The sequence below is a fragment of the Antennarius striatus genome, chromosome 16, assembly GCF_040054535.1.
Source record: "Antennarius striatus isolate MH-2024 chromosome 16, ASM4005453v1, whole genome shotgun sequence".
NCBI classification, from domain to species: Eukaryota; Metazoa; Chordata; class Actinopteri; order Lophiiformes; family Antennariidae; genus Antennarius; species Antennarius striatus.
Genome location: NC_090791.1, coordinates 17739396 through 17763677, shown reverse-complemented (window position 1 = coordinate 17763677; position 24282 = coordinate 17739396). Strand labels below are relative to the sequence as shown.

Sequence of the window (24282 nt, the reverse complement as noted above, 5' to 3'; positions counted from 1 at the left end):
GGTGAAACTAAAACGCTCAAAGGTAAACATTGAAGGATGAGACCCACCTGACTGGAGCGCTACAGGATCGTTAGAGTATGATAATACTGAGCTCAATGGAAATATGAATGATCCAGCTGAGCTACTTAGGACCTGTACCTTCCTGTCCTCTGTGTCATCTGGTCAAGCAAATCCTCTTTTCTTCTCCTCTTCTTCATGTATAAATGTTTACGTGTGTGTGTGTGTGTGTGTGTATGTGTGTGTGTGTGTTTTGTGTGTGTTTCTCTATCTCTAAGAACATATTGAACACAACAGAACGTAGTCATTTGATTGTGTTTTATCTACATAATCATACATTTCACATCACATGCTGGGTGTCACCTTTACACCAAATAATTGTAATAAAAATAATAAAACGCTGAACAGATCTTAAAGGTAGAAGGCCTGTTGCTGGTATTTTTGAAGATTCTCCCATGGCAGCAATTCAAAACATTCTTGACTAGTCCTAAAAAGACGTCACCATTATTGTTTCATGTTTCAGGAAATAATTCTCGCTGCTGAGCCCAAGTATTTGACCGTGATGTCAGCACCAAAAAACACAAAGATAGACATACAGTTCATGCATAAACTGAGGAGTAACACGTACACGTTACAGTGTCAGAGGGAGCTTTACTATAATCAGCTTGTTGGTCTTACTACTAATATTATCTGGTCAAGGTTTCACAAACATCTTAAATGTAGGATATTATAGTCTACAAGTACTCTTTTTATTGCAGTCCTGAGGAGCAGTGGAGAAAAAAGTCAAATGATGAAAAGTATAAAAAGTGTTAATATTTTTCTACTCATGAAAATGAAAGTCGACACATTAAATCATAGAAGTATTGCTTTTTTGACTCAACTTTTTCCTGCAACATTTGATGAAAACGCTCAAAGCGTTTTTGTATTGATAAGGCATGGAAAAGACGGTAAGGTGGAGAGACGTCTGAGACGCACCTAGAAGTTGTTGTCAGGTTTGTCCACTAGGGGGAAGAAGTGGATTTTAAAAGTTCCTTAGAAGTGTAGTCAGTTACAGGCGCTACAAAAAAAACAACAGAATAATAAATGTGTTTCTTTGGTAAAATAAAGCGAAGCTTTGGATTCTCAGGGCCAAAAACAAAATAACACCAGATGGTAGCATATTTTCTCACATTTGTCATGAAGGCAGCAATGCGGTATAGCGTCTGATGAAAGGCAAAAGATAACAAATGGAAGGATTAAGGCTGGCGAGGACAGTCTCCACAATCTTTTCCTACATGATGGAGCAACACTGGCAGGTCTTGCTCTTGGACGTGGTTCCTCCTTCAGCTGTAGTGAGTAAAGATGGATCACGCAGCTTCTTATCTCCTTCCTCTCCCTGGATTTTAACTCCTGCTGCTCCATTTCCTTCCAGGGGAACGTCTTGAAACACTTCAGGATGTTCTTGAGACGCTTCCCTCACCTGAGGTGAAGCAGATGCTACAACTTCTTCTTCTCCTTCATCACTGATGATCACTCTTTCTGCTGTGAGCATGCCTTCATAGTTCTCCTGGTCTTGATCTTGTACAGGTGTAGAATCAGTGTATCCCAGGAACAGGAGAGTGACGGGGCGTTCGTCCAAGTTCTGAACCTCCATGTCGCTTATTTCTTCTGCGATGTTTTGATCCACCATGATTCTCTTATCTTCATTCTCCTTCACAGTTCCCGTAGTTTCAGCGGAGTCCTTCACCTTCAACTGAGCTTCTAGCTCAGACCCTTTAGAGGTTTCTTTCAGTGCCGTGTCCTCCTCACGATGACGAGTTGGATCAGACATGACTTGCCGCTCTGGAACTGTGTTGACATCCTCATTCTTGATCTTTGCCTCTCCCTTGAATGGTGTTACTGTTACCTCATCCAGCAGTACTTTCATCCCAACACCATCAATAACACTCAAGATCTGACCGAGCTCTTCAGTCGAGGGTTCAACTCCCTCCCCGCTGACCGCGTGAATACTTTTCCTGCCGTCATCAAACAGTGGAACAGCTACTGGAGCACCGGCTGGTGGCGACACAGGAGTCACGGACCTGACAACGGTGGCACCGGTCCGGGGGTCTCTCTCAACCTGCACTGCCAACGTTCCCAGAACTGAAACAACAAACAGAACAAAGCTCAAAAAATTTGAAGATAAAATTCAAAAAGGAGTACAACTCTGAAGAATAAATTACAAATAAACAATTACATTTGCATTCTATAGTGCATCCTTGTTTTTTGTGGAATCAAACCGTCTTTAAAGGCATAATTGACTAGAATATAATAAATAATGAGAGGTTGACAGCTTTATTACTGCTTTTTTACAACAATGTGATCAGTCACAATACACGATATACAGAGATATACACACTGGTTTTTATTCCACACAGCTGTTCAGCTATAGTAACAAGGACTCGGGCTAAATATAACATTTTTCTTGGGTCGATCACGTCAGTGACATCGTGAGGTCATACCCTGAGGCCAGAAGCACATCAAACAAAAGCACCATCATTTTCAAGGGAAGTACAGACTAATTTAATCAACTAATCGATAGTCTGGAGAATAAATTCCAGTTTATTAGGTCATATTTATCCCATCCCCATGGTGAAATATTGTTGATCTGCTCCAGCAGTGCTATAACAGAAGGAGTCAGACAGTGAAGTTCTTTCTGTCATGAGAGCGAACGTCCATCTCCATAACCCTGACCTTTTGGACTAAAGAGTAACAGATCGGTGACAGTCCAATCATCAGACATGAGGTAACTGCACCTCACTCCCCTCTGCTTGTCTTCAGCTAAAGTCTATTTGTCTCACCTGATCGGCCATCATTCCTCTCTTCCGCAAAAATCCGTTGTTCCATTGGTGTGGTGAAGTTATCCTCAGCGTCTTTACTCACTGAAACAGAAAACATACACCTTGTGCTACATGTATGAAAATGTGAAAAATAATATGAGCACAGGTAGTCCTCAAGATATGAACATCTGACTTATGAACATTTGTAGATACAAACAACTGCGTGCCGCCAGATCCAACTACTGTAGTTTCCCTATTTGCTTCAATCCCCACAGAGGGACGGAACATTAACGCTCTATAGATTCAGATTTCATGTCACGTTTAAAGTGACTCAACAGATATCAGACAGGTTGCTCTGATGTTAGACTTCATGTGGTCTTTTCTTTCTTTCCTGTTGGCGTCATCTGCAGCATTTCCTTCTTCTTTTATCCACATCTCTGTGAACTTCTGAGCAGGAAACAAACCCATAATGTATTTATGTTTATGGGGACGTTCACCAACATCGAGACTGAAGGCAATTCAGGCCAGGAAAGTTAGAGCAGCATGTAGACTACAGACTACCTGAAAGAAAACTCAAATTGGTGCTCGGGTATAAGTAGGAACCAATATTGGCCGGTTTGAGTTTCTGTCTGGAAACACTAACTGACGCCAACGCTGAATTCTGAATGTTTTTCTATTGGTCGAGTTCATTGAAAAAATCAATGGAAGTGAAAGAGTAAGCAAGCATAAAGGGGCGTGTCTGACCTTTGATGATCAGGAAGTGCATCAGCGCATCATTCATGTGAGTGTGGTGGAAAATCTCAGTGGATTTAACTTACAAACGGCCTCTAGGAACCAGTTGTGTTTGTAGGCTGAGGACTACCTACATAGTGAATTGAAATAAACTGGAATAACCAAAATGACTTGTCATTATACAGTACATCCCTGCATAGTAAGTGCTTGTTTTGACCTGTTTAAGTATACTGTATGTCCTTAATCATATCGGTGAATTTTTAATCATTTAAGGTTTCTGTACCCTTTTTTTCTTTACACAGTGGAAGCTGTCTGAAAGTTCTTTTTATGCATGTTTTCCTGCATGCTGTTGTTGTTGTTGTCTGCCTGCAGGATGAGTCATGCAGGCAGAGTGTAAGTACTGTGATTACAGTCGGAGCAGAGCTGTTCCTCAGCCATGGCTCCATTCTGTCATCCTGATTAAAACCACTATTCCTTACGCCAAGACTTAGTTACGGCAAATTATCATCTGTCAAGAGAGAATAGACTCTAGGCAGGCGTAGCCATGAGACTGGCTAAGAGGAGATGGAAGCTGATGATGATTACAGCCTGTTGATGTCTTACCTTGTACAGCCTCGTCACTGCCAGCCTATGAAAGAAGAATAAGGACAATTGTAAGTGCTCTCCATCAGCAGACATTTAAAACAGTCAGTGTTGACCCCCCCCCCCCAACCAGGAGCCCTCCCCACCATAAGTATTTCACAGTCATCATCAGAGGTGTTGGACCAGGCTAAGTCTCATCACATTAAGAGAAGCTGCGGTTATTTGACCCAGCAGCCATTGCAGCCCAGCTGTTGGTGGCGAGTGTCACACGAAGGCCAATATGGTGGAGTTTAGAGATAAAAAGCTGTTGTATGATAGATTTGCTCGATTTAAATCAGTCTTCTTTTCCTTTCAGCTTTTCCCTTCAGGGGTCGCCACAGAGAATCAGTGTCCTCCATCTAACCCTGTCTTCTTCATCCTCTTCTCTCACACCAACTACCTTCATGTCCTCCCTCACTACATCCATAAACCTCCTCTTTGGTCTTCCTCTAGGCCTCCTGCCTGGCAGTTCAAAACTCAGCATCCTTCTACCAATATATTCACTATCTCTCCTCTGGACATGTCCAAACCACCTCAGTCTGGCCTCTCCGACTTTATCTCCAAAAATTTGCTCCATTTAAAGCAGTAAATGCAAGAAAAACCTGGCTGTTGTCAGATACTATTTCATTCCATGTGATGAAGACCATCAGAAGCTATTACTTGCTGGTGTGAGTGTGAACATGTGGACACGTGTAGAACCCTCTACCGATCTCACCTGATGGATGTCTGGAGCTCTGGCGGCGGCTGAACAGACAGATCCTTCGTTCACTCGCTCCTTCTCTCTGGTAACAGCTGCTTTCTCCTCTTCAGACGTCTTCTGACTTATGTTTTGTTTCACACACACAAACACACACACATACACATTAGAACTAACATGATTCATCACATTGTCTCTTTCGGTTCAATCCTATCATGGTTGGCGCACCAGCGTATAAATACTGGACTCTTTGCTCCATTCATGTCAAATAAATCCACCTGTAGTGATGAATAAGTGAATGATTGACTGTTAAAGGGGCTCACACTGCAGGGGTGTCTGTGTCGTCGTCGTGACGGGGCGTAGAGATGTTAGGTGAAGATGTTCCACTGAGCCACTGCTCCCTTAAGAACCTCCTCTGTGTGAGATCAGGAGGGGGAAACAAATCAATAATGTCAGGCTACGAACGAGATAACAAGAAAAAAAAGAAAAAGACCTCAAATAAATAACGAGAGACTTTCACACACACACACACACACACACACATGAGGGGCCTGTAAGCGTGCAGTGGGAGGTAGAGTGGCAGGCAGCTCCTTCCTGGTAATGAGCAATTTATAAAGGGGGACAGCGCCTTGCTCAAAGGCGCCTCGGCAATGCTCAGGAGGTGAGCTGAAACCTCCCGCTGTCAGCTCACAGTCCGGGTGGCTGGGCAGGAGCGGGAATCGAACCAGCGACCTTGTGATTATTGGACGACCTGCTCTACCACTGAGCCACTGCCGCCCTACGTTCATCCCTTAAGAAGATGTTAAAGCAACAACATAAAGTTCTCTTACTTAAATGTGGAGTTAGTGCAACTATTAAATATAACATGTGTGAAAAGTATATATAAGGTCTGTCTTTAGTCTAAAACCCAGTTTGACCACAGAGCATGTTTACAATAGTTTGTATTTCTGATTTTCCAGAAAGAGGACAAACCAAGTCAGAGTTCATTTGGCCTCAATAAAGTAGTGCATCCCTGGGATTCCCTTCAAGGAAAATATAACGTTTATGCATCCCAAAGGTAATAGAATATAAGGTAGAATCGTATGCAAGGATTGAGTTTTGCCAGTAGTACAATATAAAAACTGAGCAACTGTTAATTTTATTGTTTTTATTAATACCATCATAACTGTTTGAGTAAAAAGAAAAAGAAGAGTAAAATTACATTAGTTTCATCAAAATGTTAAAGCCCGATAGTCATTTAAAAAAAACAGTTTTAGAAATAAAGAAAGATTTTTCTTTTCACTCAATAGATTTCTTTGCCTTTAATTCATTTATTCTCCTGTGGACACTGCACCAAGCTGTAAAAAATATTCTCCGAACAGATTTCATTAATATCTGTAGTAATATCCGTCTCTTTTTCTTCATTCACTTTTGATTGTTTTTTATTCAAGAAAGCACTCATTGTCACTTGCTTTTTCTCCAACTTATGCATCTTTTTTTGGAGGCATGTGATAATCAATCAATCAATCAATCAATCAATTGATTGATCAACCTTTATTTGTATAGCGCTTAATCACATCAGCAGAATTTTCAAAGTGCTTCAACATACAGAGAAACCCAACAGGACTCTCCAATTATAAGCTACAGATTATGATTGGTCTAGAGGGTCTAACCAACTCCTCGCTCTCACTGCAGTGTGTAAAACGCGCAGACGTTGTGTTGTTTGGTCGATTTTAATATGGCAGAATCACGCAGATGAATCTCGTGACGAGAAACGTGCGCGAGAAACATAATGGCATTTTCCGGCTTTGAGATTTGAGTGAAGAAATGTAAATATTGTAAATATCGTAAATATTGTAAATTGTAAATATTTTTGTTGAATGGAAGTGACTGTAGAGCACGCTGTCTGGTGATTGTGCATCCCTGTCAAAAAATGTACGTCTAGGACGCTAGGACGTACACAAACGAAAACACTGCCAATTTATGTTTTGGTTAGTCTAAGTCAATCGATTAATGTGAACTGGGGCTGCTGCTAACTAGTTAGCTTAACATCCGCCGTAGCGGGTCACAGGGAAATGGAGCCTATCTCAGCTGGCACAGGGCGTGGGGGGGGGGCACTCTGGGCACGACGCCATTGCACCGCAGCACCATCTCACCCAGTGAGAAACCCAATCACCAACATACTCCCTATTCCACACTAGGGTTACTGCGTGTGATTGACCGGTCTGGTGAAGGGTGTAGTGTCACTACTCTTGTTCATAGTCCCCAAGGGATAACAGATACACAACCAAAACAAACACACTGCCCGCCAAGCCTTTGACACACAAACAGAACCAGTTGGTCATGGGATCTAGACTTACTGCTGGCCACCTGACTCTTGTTCCCTGCCATTTTGGATTCTCTACAGGATGAAAAAGGCCTGTGGTGCTGCCATTTTGGATATTTCTCAGGAGGACAAAGGCCAGCAGGCTGCTGTTGTTTTTTAGACTGACACTGAAATGGTGTAGCAGCTCTGCCCCACATCCCAAGCCCCGGAAATCCTGTTCCTGAAGTTAAAACACAGCCTGTCAATCATTCCCGGCGATGGTATGAGCGGGAGCGATGACCTCGTGATGCTCTTATTCCACCACGTGAAGCCTCAACCTTGTTATTGATTCAGTTCTCCGCACCGTTGCTGTAGAGATACTGAGAATACAATCTTTCTCACATTTAACCATTTAGCCAAAGTCAATTAGACTGATTTCTTCCAGTTAGTCAGCTTGAAATTGGAAAGGCGAGAATCCCCAGTTCTGATGCAGGAAATAAGGGAGATTTGTACACAGTAAACATGCTAATGCCCATGTAATTAAATTCAAATTAAAATGCTGAGAGTAAATCAGAACCGTAATCAAATCCAAGAGACCCCACCCAGCACATCTGAGCAAAGCATTGGCAAGAAAGCAGCAGTCGTAAGACATGACATAAGGGTGGAACACCCAATGGTCAGTTTGTAACATGGAAAACAGGGAAAATAAAACGAGAACAAAAGTTCTCACAGTGTTTCATTTCGCGTTTCGTAATGGAGAATATTTAGGTGTTACAAGTTTGGTTTATCACCAGCAATTGGGAAACTTCGATGAGTAGAAAAACAGCGTTTTAATTTGGTTTTCGCAAGGCTGAAAAACAAAACAAATTGTTCATAAGTGAGATTGAGAGGTGTTGGAAGGTGGATTCTATCATTTGTCACCTTTTTCTGAGCTGTCGTCAGCCACTCCTCTGTCGTCTCTCTCCTCAGCTTCCTCTCTTCTTCCTGTTGCCGATGCCTCTCCTGACCACACAGGACACAAACAAACATAAGCCCCTGAGACAATCCGACATTTCTCTTTCGTTTTCCATAACTTAGTGGTTAAAGCACAGACGAAAAGGAAGGATGGTAAGAATGAACTTTACATTATCAACCTCCGGACATCAAGATAAAATCTCTCAGTAAACTTAACTCTACTCAAGCTGCTGCAGCGTTCACTGACAGTATCAGTTACAAACTCTCTATCATGTCTTTAGACGCCATCTTATTCGTAATGCGAGGTTTTATATGGCCTGACAGCTGTTTATGTGGTCTTTTGCACATAAAAAACAAAAAAAAAATCATTGTAGAAATGTCATCAGTACTTACCCTAAATGTAAAATCCCTTTGAAGATAATCTCTTAACAAAAAACAGCTTGAATTACTCCAGAAAAACAGCTTATTCTGAATTAAAAACAAGTATCCCTGCTACAAGGAGACAGAACATGATCTAAGAGCTCTGTACTCATGGTGTTGAGCTGCACCCCCTTTTCAATGTAATTCTTTGGTAACACCCCTTTCCACTCATGGTCCCTGAAGACAAGGACTTCTTCTGTGTGAAAGCAGTACCGAGAACGACAGAGAGGGAGCGGGGGGGATATTTATAGGAGACGTGACCTACAGATTACAGCAGAGATATACAGCTGGCAGAGTGCAGGGATGCCGAGAGAAATAGTTCAGTGGCACAGCACATTGTATGCATGCTGACGCTGTTTCTGCTCTGATGCAAACTGCTAACATGCAGCTGAGGTCCACTGCAGGCCTTCACTGTCTGCCTCTGCTGAAGTGGGTTGCTTTGTCATTTTACTATCAGGAGAGGTCAAACCGGTCGAGCACTGCAACCCTTCAGTCTGCTGGGGCTACGGCCAGATGATACAGCGGGTAATGGTCTCACATACTCACTCCAGGCTGTACACATCACATTGTACCCTTCCACAGAAGTGGCATATAACAATGGCGGTAGGGTAAGTTTACATACGGTCAACCCTTGGTTTTCGAACATAATCCGTTCCAGAAGGCTGTTCGAAAAGCGAGTTGTTTGAAATCCGAAACTATTTTTCCCATTATAATTAATGTAAATAATTTTAATCCGTTCCAAGTCTAAAAAACAACTTTTTCGAAGGTTTTTAAAACAATTTTACACCATAAACTGCACTGTATACTGTTTACCATAAATAAAAAGGAGTAGAAATAGACAGTGTTTCATTTTAATAAAAGATATCCTATCAAACTTTGAACATGAATGCGCTATGGAGGAAGCATCCTGGGCAGTTCGCTCGGCTCCCAAGTGAGTCGCGTTCAGGTACGCTTGGCTTCTTTCGGTTTACACAATAAACTGCACTGTATACTGTTTACCATAAATAAGAAAGGGTAGAAATAGACACTGTTCAAGTTTCCTATCGAACTTTGAACATGAATGCGCTACGGAGGAAACATCCTGGGCATTCGAGTTCGCTCGGCTCCCAAGTGAGTCGCGTTCAGGTACGCTCGGCTTCTTTCGGTTTGGTCGAGAGACAAATTTTGGTCGAGTTCAGAGACGTAAAATTCTCGGATTTTCTGGTCGAAAACTGATTTGGTGGAGAACAGAAGCGTTAAAAACACCAAGGTTTGACTGTATTTTGAAATGAGGGGAAATTTCATGTTGGTTTAAGGAAGACTGAATTGGAAGAAAAAAAAGTAACGACAGAAAGAGTTTCTCACCTCGATGACGTGCAACCTTTCTTGGTACTTCTCTGCCAAGTCCATCCTAGGCCTGGAAAGGAACAATAAAAAATAGAAATCATTAAATCTGTTCCACACGAACATGAGGCATCAATATATTTACAGTATGCCAAATGGGATACTTGGAAGGGCAACATTAATTAATTAAAGCTGCTGTCGTGCTGGATCTTCAGCCATGTGTACGATGCAACTGAGAGTGAGATTAATGTTACAGCATGTTCCACAATAATGTCCTCCAGCAGTGTGATAATACGTACTGCCTTTACAGCAGGGAGAACAAAGAAATCCAATGCTCCTTCACAGGACCGTTAAACATTCAAGGGCTTAAATAGTCTTCAGTAGATATTATATAACATTCAACAAAAAAAATCATTAATTCCATGAAGATGAATTATGCTGACAATAATGATCTCTGTTCTCTGTGCAGAAGTAGGCTGTGATGTTTGTAGTAGTTGTACAAAGTACATGTTTGACCTGCAGCTAGGAGATTTAACAAGCAGCTAAATCAACCAAAACCGTTCTCAAATTTGGAGACGATGCAAAATCCAAACCCTCAAAGCAGAGAATGTGCTCTACTGATATGTGACAGGAAGGTAAGTATATATATTCTAAGTATATATTATATATTATTTCAAAGGTTTTTCTAAAAGCATACAGAAGCCTCCCCCCACTACACCCTGATGCCGGTGTTTTATACTATCTGCCTCTATTTCTTGCAGAATCCCAGCATGCTTTCTGAAAGCACTGCAATGAGTACAAATGAATACAAATGGATCGTTATTGTGGTGCTACCGCAAGATCTTTATGTACAAACAACTCCAGAAATCTCCCTATATGGACTTTATGGATATAACATCTGACACAGAACATCCCCCTCAGGATGAAGAATGACGATCCCTCCACCTTTCATCTCCTCTATCATCAAGTCTAAAGTGAATGAAGACTTTATGTAATCACATGTGTCTTTCCCACAGCCTCAGCTGTCTGTGTTGCTAATTAAAAAATGCTAGTGGGCTAAACGTGGAGAACAGACTTAACATTTATACTTTCTCACAAAACATTGCCATTTATTACTGAAAATAGAAGTGTGTAAATTTTGTCAAATATCTACCAATAAAAAAAAGCATCATTATAATGGGTTTAGCTTGGATGGGTCCACTGGTGGATTTGGCTGACTGGTTTGCCTGTTTTATTTTTATGAATGAACGTGTGAGGGTACAGATGAGGTTCTGATTCTCGTTGGTATTGTTTCCTGGACTTGGGGCAGCAGACTTATCATAAACTACTTCTGTCACTAAAAGCTGGAGAGAAGAACAGTTTTTCATCTTTCCATGTCCCTCCATGTTAATGAGAAGGCCAACCCGAAGGAGCAATGATTGATAGAAAACACTCACTCACAGAAACAGAGACATTGATCAACCCACACCAGACTAACAGATTATATATCTGAGCTGCTGCCAAACGCGGGCTTGGCTTTGCCAGTCCCAGTGGGAGGGAGTGGAGCTCGTAGCGTGAAGCTATACTTAGATATCCACACATTCCTTACACATTTAACTTGCACTCTGAACTTAACTCACACTGGCCCAGACCGTAAACCGAAACTATTGGAATCACACTTTCATATCTGTTTTCTCTACTGATTTCATGCATATATTAAAACTTCCTATACGATTGGCGGAGTTAATATAGTTCCGTGTAAGTTCTCCTGATAGTTTAGCAGCTATGAAAGAAGAAGGGGGAAAAGTAAAAGTAATTTTAAGCATTAGATTACACGGTCGATGATCATATTAAATGCTTCTTAACCGTGATGCTATCTATTCAATTTGGATTTCGCTCTCGACATTAGGATATGCACAGAAGCTTATTCTAAGTAGTGTTAGTTATGCTCCTTGGCTCATAATCCTGTGACTTTAAACTTGGTGCCTGCCTTACATCAGAGCGCCTCACTGCTGAAGACCTCTTTGAAGGCAGCCAGATTAGAAGCCTTTGAGTTGTATAATAAATTACCATTAATGACTGTTAGTTCACCACGGATAAGGACATATCTGCTTCAGGCCCCACATGCTGTCTGATGAGCCAAAGCTGCACAGCCACAGGATTAACCTTTCATGTCTGTGTTGTGTTTGAAGCTGAGGAGTCCTGGTGTCTTTGTGTGTTCTGTAACGTGGAGAAATTAGACATCAGCGCGTCCTCTGTGCCGGCGGACTGGTGTTTGTTACCTATTCCAAAAGGAGGTTGTGTTTTTGAGATGCAGTCGGAGTCACAGTTCCAGAAGTCACAGCAGAGTGACGTTTTTACCGTAGTGTTAAAATCTCACTGACAGAACTTTGTCACTTAAAATCTGTGTGATTTCAAACGCGGAACAAAACTCAGGAAAGATCAGAGGAAAGACGGGGAAAGAACAAACACACACAACGATTGACACGCAACTAGCATGGAGCGCTCAGGTGGAAGGTAGACCGTGTTGCATCTGTGTGGCGTGTGAACAGAGGAGTAATGAGGAGCTGTGACTGCTCATCAAACGCAAGCACTGCTGGGAGTTTTCCTCCGTTTCAACATGAGAAAGAAGCTGGATGAGAAGCACGAGGTCACCGACGACCCCCGGGGGAAGTGCTATCTGCTCATGACAGCACACAACGCCGCTCGGAGAGGGGGAATATAAAACATGTGTTGGCTGGAGGTTAAAGAGATGAGAGGTGGCGACAGGGCTGGTCGACGTTTCGTTGGCCTAATGGTCAGCCTTTCACATACATCATTATTCTCACTGCAGCCCTGTGGAAACAGACTCTGATGGACGGAATATGATGTACGTTGATGACACAAGACCGTACATATCACTTCCTCTGGACACGCTGAGGTCACCCACTCACTGCCTGATGGGGAGGAGGCTGGCTGTGAGGATGAACAGATCTGGGGAGCAAAACAAACAAGACATTTCTCTGACACTAAAAGAAGAACACAGCGTCTTATCATCCACTCCACCGGCTGAGAGGAGTGGGACCAGGACTATCTGTGTGGGTTCTGTCCAAGTTCTCTGGCTTCCTCCCATCGCCAAAAACATGCAGTACCAAACTGAATTAGTGACTCTAAATCTCCCTGTAGGCGTGGATGTGATCATGTTTAGGAAGCGTGTTATACACAGTTAGAAGAGCACATAAAGCAGAGGAATAGCAGTGTGAGTACTGGAACACACTCTCTTGAAGGAAATACAGTTCAAGCGTAGCACTTCTCGCTGAAATCAAGGGAAGTGATGATGCGCCTCCCTCTAGTGCGCTCAAACAGATCTCACGTCACACCGGGGGTGAAGGGAGACGTGACTATTCTGTCTCCGTGGACGTTTTAGTGCCCAGCAGAGATGAACAGAGTACTTGACCCCAGTACTTGAGTAAGAGTTCAAATACTTCTGGTCAAAATTTACTCCACTACAAGTAAGAGTGGCCCAGTCAATACATTACTTGAGTAAGAGTAAAAAAGTACTTGCTTTTAAATGTACTTGAGTATTCAAGAGTAAATGCTTTTAAAATGAACTTAAAGTAAGAAGAAGAGTAAATTCCTTTTTTTTTAATCTTTGATGAGAATGGACCTGACTGAATTACTGTCATTTTACAATTTTATATATAGTAACTTGTATCTCTTGTTTCAGAGAAAACTCTTTGAAACCACCTGCACTGATGTGCTTGCCTGTAGAACCATCATGTTATACTGAACCAAGTCTTCCCCAACATCTATAAAAATGGAAATAAAATTAATGGAATCATCAAAGAGGACAATTATGTCATTTTCACATTTTATTAAACAAACCCCCCCTTCCATACACACACAAGACCAAATGGAGCCATACAGGCCCAACCAGCTCGTTTAACTGGGGACCAACTGGAACCCCCAAAGGACACACTGGTGGACTGCTGGTTGAGAACCACTGCTTTACAACAAACTAAACCTCTGCTTTCAACAACTCAATGTTTACAGGAAGGACATATCCCAGTACCACAATATTCGTCTCCCCCAATCTGTGTGTCTCCCCCTGCCCCCCAGTCTGTGTGTCTCAGTGGCCCTGTGTCCGCCAGTCTCTGTCAGTCTGTAGTGCTGTAAAATTAAGTGACAAGAGGTCTCTAGGTGTGACTTTTGTCAGTTTTCTTCGGCAAACACAATAAACATTTGAAAATGTACGTTTTCTTGTCTGAGTCCGCGTTGTCCTTTTTCACTTCTACAAACTCGAACATATCTTTAGGATGAGGCCGTGGGTTTTCTTCCTCCGCCTCATAGAACTCCGGCTCATCATGTTCATCAGATTCAATGGAGGCTTCTTCGGCAGTCGCCACTGCCACCGCGGTTTGGTTTTGAGCTGATTGGGTAGGGATGACGTATTTCCGCTTTTACGTAAATCCCAGTTGAGAACGTGTACTGTGATAGGTTTCCTTCTTTGACGAACACTGCGTGTGGCCAATTGCATTTTTGGGGGGTGGGGGGCAAAAAACAACAACAGGCAAACTAAAAGTAACGAGTATTCATGAGCCTTCTCAGAAATTAACTCGAGTAAGAGTAAAAATCTTTGCCTTGGAAATGTATTCGAGTAAGAGTAATAAGTTTGAAAGAATTCTAGTATTTGAGTAAAGTAAAAATCCTCAGAATCTGTACTTAAGTACAGTACTTAAGTAAATTTACTCCGTTACTGTCCAACCCTGGTGCCCAGTCATGAATTGTGCGACTGTATGGGATGAACATCTTCACAAAGGGAAAGATTTCAGAGTCTGTATGTCTTCCAGGAGGGGCGACACAGTTTCCTCTCCCACCACATCTCGTCCCACAGGCTTCAGAACGGTCTTTTATAGCTGTCGTTTTATTTAACGCACGACTTTCATGTTCAGATCACAGGAGAGTGTGTGTGAAGCGTCTGAGCACCGGTGGTACACAAGAGTATGCTCCAGCTTTAAAGTACTTTGTGACAGAAGTATCTGCAAGGAAAAACCCGCGTGATGCCTTCATCTTCAGGACAACCTTCACAGCAGTGATGCCCCAGAGGAACGGAGGGATGTCCGCCGAAAACAAGCTCTTTCAAAAAGGAACAAGAAAAATACATTTTTTGTATCATTTGTCTGGTCCCTTGTGATAAAATAAATTTGTTTGCAATGTCTGTCTGTCGAGTTTATTCTGTCGTTGTGTTCTTTTTTGGACACCAGGTTCCTCCTGACCTTCCATTTTTACTGTTTAGAGCTAAAATCGTTTCTAGAAACAATTTAAGATGTGGTTGGACCAGAGAATGAACCACTTGCCCATTCACACATCATGCAGAGGCAGCTTCAGTATGGAAGCCTCTGAATGAATCCAGTATTTATCATAATCTCTGGTTATTATGCATGTACTGGGTTTATGATTATTTAACTTCATTTTTCTTACAGTTAACAAGCATCTGCTGCTCAAAACGACCCTTGAAGGCTCTAAAGGCAGCGAGACTGAACGGAACAAAATTATTCTGAGACCACAAACGTCCACTAGGGCTTGATATTCCCCAACTATTACATTCCTATTACTGAGCAACACCTGAATATATATTTACTCAAAGTGAAAATATAAAGCTGGAGGATGGATTTGTCTGTTAGATCTGTGACTGTACCTTAACGCTGAACGTCATCAATGAGCTAAAATGTTTCAAAGATGGAAGTTGTTGGAAAGAAAATGGAGAATTTATGATGTTAATGCTTTGCAAATGTTTTTGTTTCTGCTACAAAATCACACACCAATCATTCATTATTGATTCCGTCTCTTCATCATGCAGTGTGTTTGCGTTCGAATTTGTCCACACCTGCAGGCCTGAGTGTAAACGCACATCCACATTCACATTCTTCTTTACATTCTCTCCACTGTATGTCAGATCATGCAGGTGTTCAGTGTGAATATTGGGTTTTTACTTTTGCTTGGAGGTCCTGCTCCTCTCTCAGACGACTTTGTGTTTGTGGAGCTGACATGTTGCAGTACAGATTGTGAGCCATGGTGTGTGTCTGCTGCTTGCAGCCGGATGTCAGCCTGGCTTACTTCATCATTGGCTCAAATCAGTATCAAAGCCCCAGCAGACGCTGCCGCTGTGTGCTCAGTTGTGTTGTTTTTCAGAGCAGCTTTGTCATGTACTTGTTAATTAGAGAAAAGGGATGCCCGTGTTTCCAGCAGGGTGAACGCTGCTCTGTGCAGCAACCCTCCCTCGTCCTAACAACAGAACGGTGACATATGTAGCTGAACACCGGTGCAGACTGTGAGCTGGCACTTTTCTCTCCTGGTTTGCTCCCCTGTGAGCTTTATTTTCTGTCTCAGTGTTCACGCTCTGAAACAGAAAGTGTGTTTTGTTAAAAAGAAAAATTAGATGATTTCTTAACTGTCTCAAATCCTCCTGCAGTCGCTACTGAGGTGAGTAGCAGTGTGATTGTTAGTTAAATGTATGACGCATGACACACTTCAAACCTGCACATTAAATAGCATTTATTTTATAAAATGAAATATGTAGATTGAAAGAAATTAAAAACACTCACACTTCAGATTTGGATTTCTGTTTTATTTATTGTCTGATTCTGAATGATGTTTTGTTTTAAATGAGTGGAATCTCTCCTCCACATCTGTCTAAGAGTCACTCTTGACGCTTGTCGGTCACATGACTACCTTCTTAAAGGGGCCGCTCCGGCTGTTAACACTGAACACGTTACCGCGAAATGTAAACTCCTAAACTAGCAAAACCAACAAAAAACAAATATTGGTGTGACGTTACGAGGACGCTGCTAATAAAGTCGATACACATTGGATTCACATTTATTATAATGTTTTTATGCTGGTCTTATCATTTTATTTTGTTGTATTTATCTGCCACACCTTAAAGGACGGTCCATGAAAATATTGTCTGACATTAAATCAATCTGTGGATTAAAAAATAAAATTGGTTGGAGACCACTGATTTAAGTCATCATATTGCTGCTATTGTGCCTTCTAAAGTCCCCCATGAATAACTGAAGTCTCCTGTCTGTGTAACCAATATCAGTGTCTCAGTGTGTTTAGGGATCATCAGTTCTGGTCCAGGGCTGAAACACACAGAGACGTGTTTCCCTGTTATTACGGTAGGGGAGACGGCTGACATTCCTCTTGGCAAAGCCTCCCCTGGATCCTGTGGTGTAGTGTGTAACTAAAAACGAGGGGTCAAAGGTCAGCGCAGACCTCAGCTAAATGCCAAAATAGCTTGACCAAAGTCTCTGCAGAGTTTTCACACATAGTTGTTCAAACATGCAGCAGATGTCTGTTCGTGTCTTTGTATATGTTCGTCATGTTTGTCTGGATCTTGATTAAGCAGGTTGGGATTGACTGAACTACATTCAGACATAATCCTGACTTTAACTGTCCTGCAGGTGCGTTTTCTGCGATGTAACATAAGATATTGTGGCATATTTATATGATGCCATCCATTTAGGATTTTCCATTATAGATAGTATTGATTATTTATGAAGAGGATAGATTATGGTTGCTGATTTAGCTTGACTGGTTGACTTAGTCTAGCTGGAAGGATTGCTACATGACTATTTAAACAGTGAGTCCCAAGAGGACTCAGGTCTTGCATTGCTCATTGTTCATCTTCAATTTAAAAATGAGAGGGGCAAAAAAAAATTAAAAGGCTGTTGTGTGATTGGTAATATGATTGTGAGGTATTGTTAAGTTCTCTCAGGTGTAGTCAGACATTATGGACTTTAGCTAGCAACAAAAAATTCAAACAAACAAACAAAAAAACAGAGGGTTGGAAAGATTAGAAGGACTGGAAGGACTGGACAAGCAAAGGGATTCTGAGCTGAACTAAGCCATGGGAATTTTGGGAGATTTAGAACATGGAAGAGAACATACCTACAACTTAAAACAATATATTTATTCACATATATTATATAGAAAGGTATAAGTAAATAAAAAACAGTTGGAACTTGCTCGACCTTGGACACCTTTGGTTGTTACTTCAGTCACATGGTCATTTACAGTTAAAGCGCTCTGTTTATTTGAGCTTCATGAGATCATTGCGTCGTACTGAATTCATTCGACATTCACAAGTAGCTGCTCATTAGCTTTAGATTGGTTCACTTATTGAACTAAGCTCGATTTGCTACGGCTGTCACAGCAGCAGAGGCACAAGCACAAGCGACTGTGGCAACAGTTAAATAATGGAAGCCTGAGGCGATACGGAGAGAGAGGGTGAACCAGCATCAGTCATGACACCATGACTTTAACACACTGCCATAGCGTGTTACGCTCTTTGACCGCATGCACAGCTGAAAAGAGGCTGAAACTCTAGCCAAAGTAATTATGCGTAACACTATGTGCTTTATAATCAACATTTGATGCCAGATTTTTCCAGGGCCCCAAATCAGTAACACACTCCTACAAAGAACAATAAAATTGTCAGAAGTGTTAAACGCACATAACTCAGCCTCCTCTGCTCAAAGTGTTGATAGCAGAGCGATAAGACGTCTCTACTTCCATAGAGCCGGATCTCTCAAAGTCATCTCCGCCGCAATCATGCATCTTTCATTGGCTGTTGAATGAGGCTAATCTTTCTGCTAAGACTCTATGAAACTCCCGCACCCTCCATAGGCTGTACCCCCCACCCCCCAAAAGGAAATCAAAGTGCTGCTGCTGCCTACACAGTAGTATGACACACTCATTCACCCACATTCTCCAAAGGAAACAGGATTTCCAATGTGCACATATTGATCCGCCCACGAAGTAGCCAGGAGGACGTGGAATGCTAACCAGCTCAGGGCAACAACGTGGAGCAATTACTGAAGTTGACGTGGCACACGTGAGGGGTAATTATTCATCAGCGTCTATTTGTCCTCCTACTCAGATTCCAGATTGAGCTCTGTCTCAGTCGATGTGGCACCACTTCTTAATTCCCTTATTCTGAATGGGGGGGGGGGGGGGCGTGGAGCGCTGCGGGGCGCATCCACAGTCATCTGATTTTTGATGGATGACTCTGTATTTCACCAATGCAATGAGGTCCTATTACTGCTTCATATCTACTGTTGTCCCTTCTCTGTCCTTCACGCATGTCTGTCCCTGTGATGATAACCCTGATGCTCCCAGAGTCACACATTCTGGATTCACACTGCATGAAACAGGATTAGCCTTTACTGAAGGTCAATGAGTGGCGCTAATTGTACTTTAAAGGGTGTTAAATCTCCATGTAGGACAGATAATCTATGAAACACACATTGTCATCATCGTTTCACATCAGTAGAAGCATAATAGCACTCCATACCATATCTCACCATACGGCGTCACTACGTAACTGCAGGGCATGCTATATGATGCTCTTCAATTTTGTTCCCCTAGTTTTAGCAGGTTGGGGCTGTTCTTTTTTTTTCAACACACTGAGGAAACATTTAAATTTCAATGTTCTGATTTCCAGGCTCGGCCTGCATGGTACCAGACAGTAGATGATAACCATCTGTGTGATCGACAGTTCAATGTGTGGCTTGATAGCAATTCAGAGCTAATGCTATGCGAGCGAGTTGTGGAGCCAGCTATCGCACACAGCTGTTCTGGGCAGTGAATCCTCTCATAATAGTGCTTTGGGTCTGTTTTCCTGAACCATGAGCTTCTGCTTCTTTTATCCACCACTTCCACATCAGTGAATGGGTCCTTCCTCCTGTTATAAAGTATAAAAACCTCCTACTGTTATTAGAGCTTTAACTCTGCCGTCAAGCAAAGTTCTCGGTCACAGAGAAACCTGGGGCCCATTGAAGAAAAACCATCTCCCTTCAAAGCCCAGAGCTCATTAAAACACAGAGAGCTGACAACTGGCCTGCGACCATTATTTCAATATAGACTTGTTTTAATTACTGATCTGTGGAGACACGAGGTGTTATAACAGTTACAACAGTTATTCAGCTCAAGACTGAGTCATTTAATTGATGGAGGAGGAAAGACCAAACTCATAATCCAGTCATTTTCCAAATGAAAATAATCCATGGCTACTACGCTTCCCTCACGAACGCTTGATCGACTGTGACTTAAAAACCTGGTTTGCTTGAACCAAAAGTCGCTTTCTCCAACACGAACTCATTTTTCAGATTGCGCACAAGAGATTAGATGATCACTCGAGATTATCTCTACCTGTATACACCAGTTAATTTAGTTGAATACCAAATGAAGTGAGAGGTTATTAGTAGTTATTCCCTGTCATGAACGGAGGAAGAGGTCTCAGTGGCATTTTTGGGGAAAAATTTAAACAGTGGAGAAAGTTTTATGTGCACTCGTATGAGAGAGGTGTGGTTTTAAGTAGGTTTTTTTTAAAACTTTATCTCAGACCTGCAATGTGCAAGAATTATTTCTCACAGGAATTTAAATAAAGGGTGCACATAAGTCGGGCGTACTGTCAGATGTTGCTGTATTTATTGTTCCATACAAAATAATCCAAAGAACTCTCTGAAAATGTAACTTCAGGTAATACTTCCTTCCTTCAATCATTCATTCATTCATTCATTCATTCATTCATTCATTCATTCATTCATTCATTCATTCATTCATTCATTCATTCATTCAGTCATTCATTCATTCTCCAGTTCTTCCACTTTTGTGGGTTACAGGGATTGCTGGAGCCTTATGGGTGAGAGGTGGGGAGACGCCCTGAATACATTGCCAATGCATCGCAGGGCCACACAAAAGACCAACAACCACTCACACACACACTGACTCCTACAGACAATTTGGAACCAACCAATCCTCCTAAGGTGCATGTTTTTGGAGGTGGAAGGAAAACAGAGAACCTGGAGAGAAGCCACACAGACAAGGGGAGAACATACAAACTCTACGCAGAAAGGACACAAACCTGCAACCTCCTTGCTGTGAGACAGCAGTGCTACCCACAGTGGCACCGTGTCGCCCTGATTTTTCCTTTTCATTCAGAAATTTTTTTCTCAATCAATATGATCATTAATCAGCATCATGACACATTTCTGTGTCAAGGATTCTTTTCCAATCCCAGAGGTACAGCCCATGAGGTCATCAATAATCTATGCGTGAATGCAGATATGCTGATGTTCATAATTTAGCAGTAGACTTCATGGAAGATGATGTCCAATTGAAGAGGATTTTACATCCACAGAAACTGACACTGGAATCCCTCAGGGAACAGAACAAAACATGGAAACACAGTTTACGTCATCGCAGCAAAGGCAAAGACAACATTTGGATCTGACTGTGGGATGTGACCCACGAGCCAGAGAGCTTCATTCTGACCTTCATTCCCATGGCTTCATTCCCACTGACGTGGTGCTGCTGTGCTCGAAAACCTTCTTTTCTGAGCTACAGCGGGGTCTGATTGCAGATTCACCATGAATGAGTGGACAATGTCTGCATAAATGATTCCTGAGCCCCATGCTGACTTTATCTGCAATGCAGGCCTCCTCTCTAACTGGGTCACCTGATAGAGATGATAATACTTCAGTGGAATAAGAAAGCCTCAGAAATTATGCAAAAAGAGAGAGAGAGTAAAAGACGGAGAGGTGGGTGTAGGACTGTGACAGCACCCTAACAACAGGAAAGAGAACAAAAGGGAGAGATTGAGTGTGTGATGGCAGAAACCAGATTAGCTGTCGATCACTAATGAGTCAAAAATCTGTTATCTGCAAAGAGAGCCAATAAAAGCAGGGCAGAGGTTTCGTGTCCCAGCGGTGCCGATCCATCATGATGCAGAGCTGATTCACAGGTCGTGGAGTAACAGCCCTTTGTGTAGTTTTTTAAACTGGTTTGAGCCACATGATGGACATCAACAGCCTGGGAGTGTGTGTGGCGGTGGGGGTGGGGGCCGGAGTGGGACGCATGTCAGGTTACCGCCTATTGCAAAACTGAGTCATCCATCAGGGTGTTTGTGTGTTTAGGTTTAACTTCCTCAACCCTCAACAAGCAGGTCAGAGATGAGGAATAATAAGTAAATCAATGCTCTGGAGACAAAACGTCCCCTCAAAGTGTTCGGATTACTTCAGATCTGGCTCTAAAAAATTGGGAACGGCCAATTAATTCTCCCAGACACGGGGAGAACGTGCAAACTCTGTAAATGTTTTATTTTAATCTTTTGACATTACGCCTCTCCTCACCACAAAGCTGTTTAATTTTGCATCTTTGATTCCTCCGTGAAGTTTCCTCAGATGAGTGCGGTCATCACAGAGGAGCACCACAGATCTTCTGGAGTCTTGATGCTGAAGACGGTGTGCAAAATATTTTTATCTGCGTTAAGACAACAGAAACTTATGCTGACTCTGCAAGGCATTAAAGCAGGATGGAAATGGGACAACATGTTGAGAAAGACAAATCTATAACTGAAACCATCTCTGATATTCGGACTATTAACTATTAGTTATGGAAAGTGTCACTTTGAACACTTTGAACTGCCTTGGTAGAGTTCAGACACAGCAGGGAGACTTTTACAGATTCCGTCCAGATGGAGAGTGGAGAACAACTCCCTTCATCTCTCCCCTTTTCCCACCCATCCTCTTCATCCTTTGCCCACACCGGCACGACTCCTGACTAATGAGGCGCCCTGCTTCAACATGTGGGCGTCTCATAGTAGGTCTCCGCAGCCTCTTTCAACCTGGATGCTTGTAAAGATGTCAGAGAGTCAGTTTTAACTCGTCTCTCGTCTCAGATGCTAGCAGACAGGTCCAGGATGGAGTCGCATCAACACAACGGCTAAACGCTCCAGCAGGCAAACACTTCAATACAACAGGCCTGATTAGCCTGCGGAGCCATGAACACATAAGTGTTTGGTGTCTTTCCATGTAGGAAGTGACTCCTGTACATTTTGAGACTGGACAATTGAACCTTTTTGTTCAACAAAAAGGAAATTACTTTCTAACGACCGAGCTACAGTTTATTGTCTCAGCGAAGGAGGTCAATAGCAGATCTACACAAAAATGATCCAAGAATTTTGTGTTATTCAATGGTGAAAGACCACCAGGTGGATTTTGGTCATGGTTTCATCATCTGGCAGCGCGGTGACATACTTGTTAGTGCTGTTGCCTCACAGCAAGAAGTCATGGGTTCAAACCCCAGCATTTCCAACATGGCCTTTCTGTGTAGAGTTTGCATGCTCTCTCTGTGGGAGAGTGGATTTTCAGAGTACTCCAGTTTCCCCCACAACATGAAGAAATAACATGCTTCTAAGGAATATTAGGCAGGGTGCAGCGGCTCAGGACCAACTCTCCATCTTACCTTACAATTTGATTGTCTTGAGTATGATGATAATAAAGCTTTTTAATATTAATCTTGCAAAGAGTGATTTAATTTGGATAAGTAGTCAACTGAAGATAACCATTCCCAGTTCTGTACTGTACTTTATTAATGAATGCAGTTTCAATAATATTTATTATTAATGTATTTTAAGCTTACAACTAAGTTTTATTTTTTTTAATATAGTACAGAAAAAATTTCCCCATCTCATCTTCAGCTACTGAATTGTCCTACTACTGCATCGACATTTCTAGATTTCATTTTAAAAATGAATATAAATGTAATTTGTCTTCTTGTCAGGTGGTGGAAATTCTGTCTGAAATTGAGGCTACTTTTAAACCTGTACGGCATTTCTTTTGGTCTGATATTTTCTACCACCTTTGATGTTGTATTTTGACATTATACATTAAAAAAGTTCCACTCACATCTCTGCCATCATGAGCAACACAAAACGCCACGTATATCTCCTTCTTTAATTAAAATCGAGGGATTCCTGCCACAGAAATCAGAGGAGAGAGCAGCGGGACACGAGTTAGAGAGATGGAGTAAAGGTGGAGGCGGCCCTGATGGTGACAGTGATGCTGATAGGTGGACAGCAGCCACCACCTTTAATAGAAGCCCCCAGATTAAACGGGGTCCTGGAGGCTTTGGCGACAGACAGCGTCCTTTCCTGTCTCTTAGCAGTTGGGTTATATTAACGGTGTCTGCTACCATTCACAGAGGTCACTGGTGTCGGTGGGGTGTCCACTGGTGTGGATGCATTCCCAGTCATTGATGAGGGGCTGGTTTACTGTGGTGTGAATCCAGTTTAGCCCTTAGTTAAGCTGGATTCATTCACACCAGCGATCGTTTTGTACATAGCTTTAGTTTCCTGTGATACATCTGAGCTTTTTTGTGCTCTGATGGTGTCTCGTGACACAATGAGAAAAGTCACAAACTCTCCAATGAAGCTTTGTTAGGAATAAGCAAACCTGAAGCTTCTTACCTTTGATGATCCGACGCGTTCACTTCACCGGAATGTTAAAGATTCACCTCACAGGTCGGTTCATTTAGACTCAGGGGGTCGTCGTCCTGCGGTGTGTCTCAGAGGCTCTCAGCAGCCCAAACTGACCAGAAGTTCACACACCGACAAGAGGGGCGCCTTCAGCCTGATGTGTGTGTCGCTGCTG

At 42.3% G+C, this 24282-nt stretch overlaps 1 protein-coding gene across 1 annotated transcript; it reads right to left on the bottom strand.

Moving 5' to 3' along the window:
- Window positions 1–301: 301 nt before the first annotated feature.
- On the bottom strand, window positions 302–24282 carry LOC137609556 (paralemmin-1-like). The gene is made up of 8 exons (XM_068336651.1): window positions 24099–24282; window positions 9848–9899; window positions 8051–8131; window positions 5169–5260; window positions 4864–4969; window positions 4131–4155; window positions 2817–2897; window positions 302–2118 (listed from the first exon to the last, which is right to left on the bottom strand). The coding sequence occupies exons 2-8, from the start codon at window positions 9890–9892 to the stop codon at window positions 1268–1270; spliced, it is 1281 nt and encodes a 426-aa protein (XP_068192752.1). The 5' UTR covers window positions 9893–9899; window positions 24099–24282; the 3' UTR covers window positions 302–1267.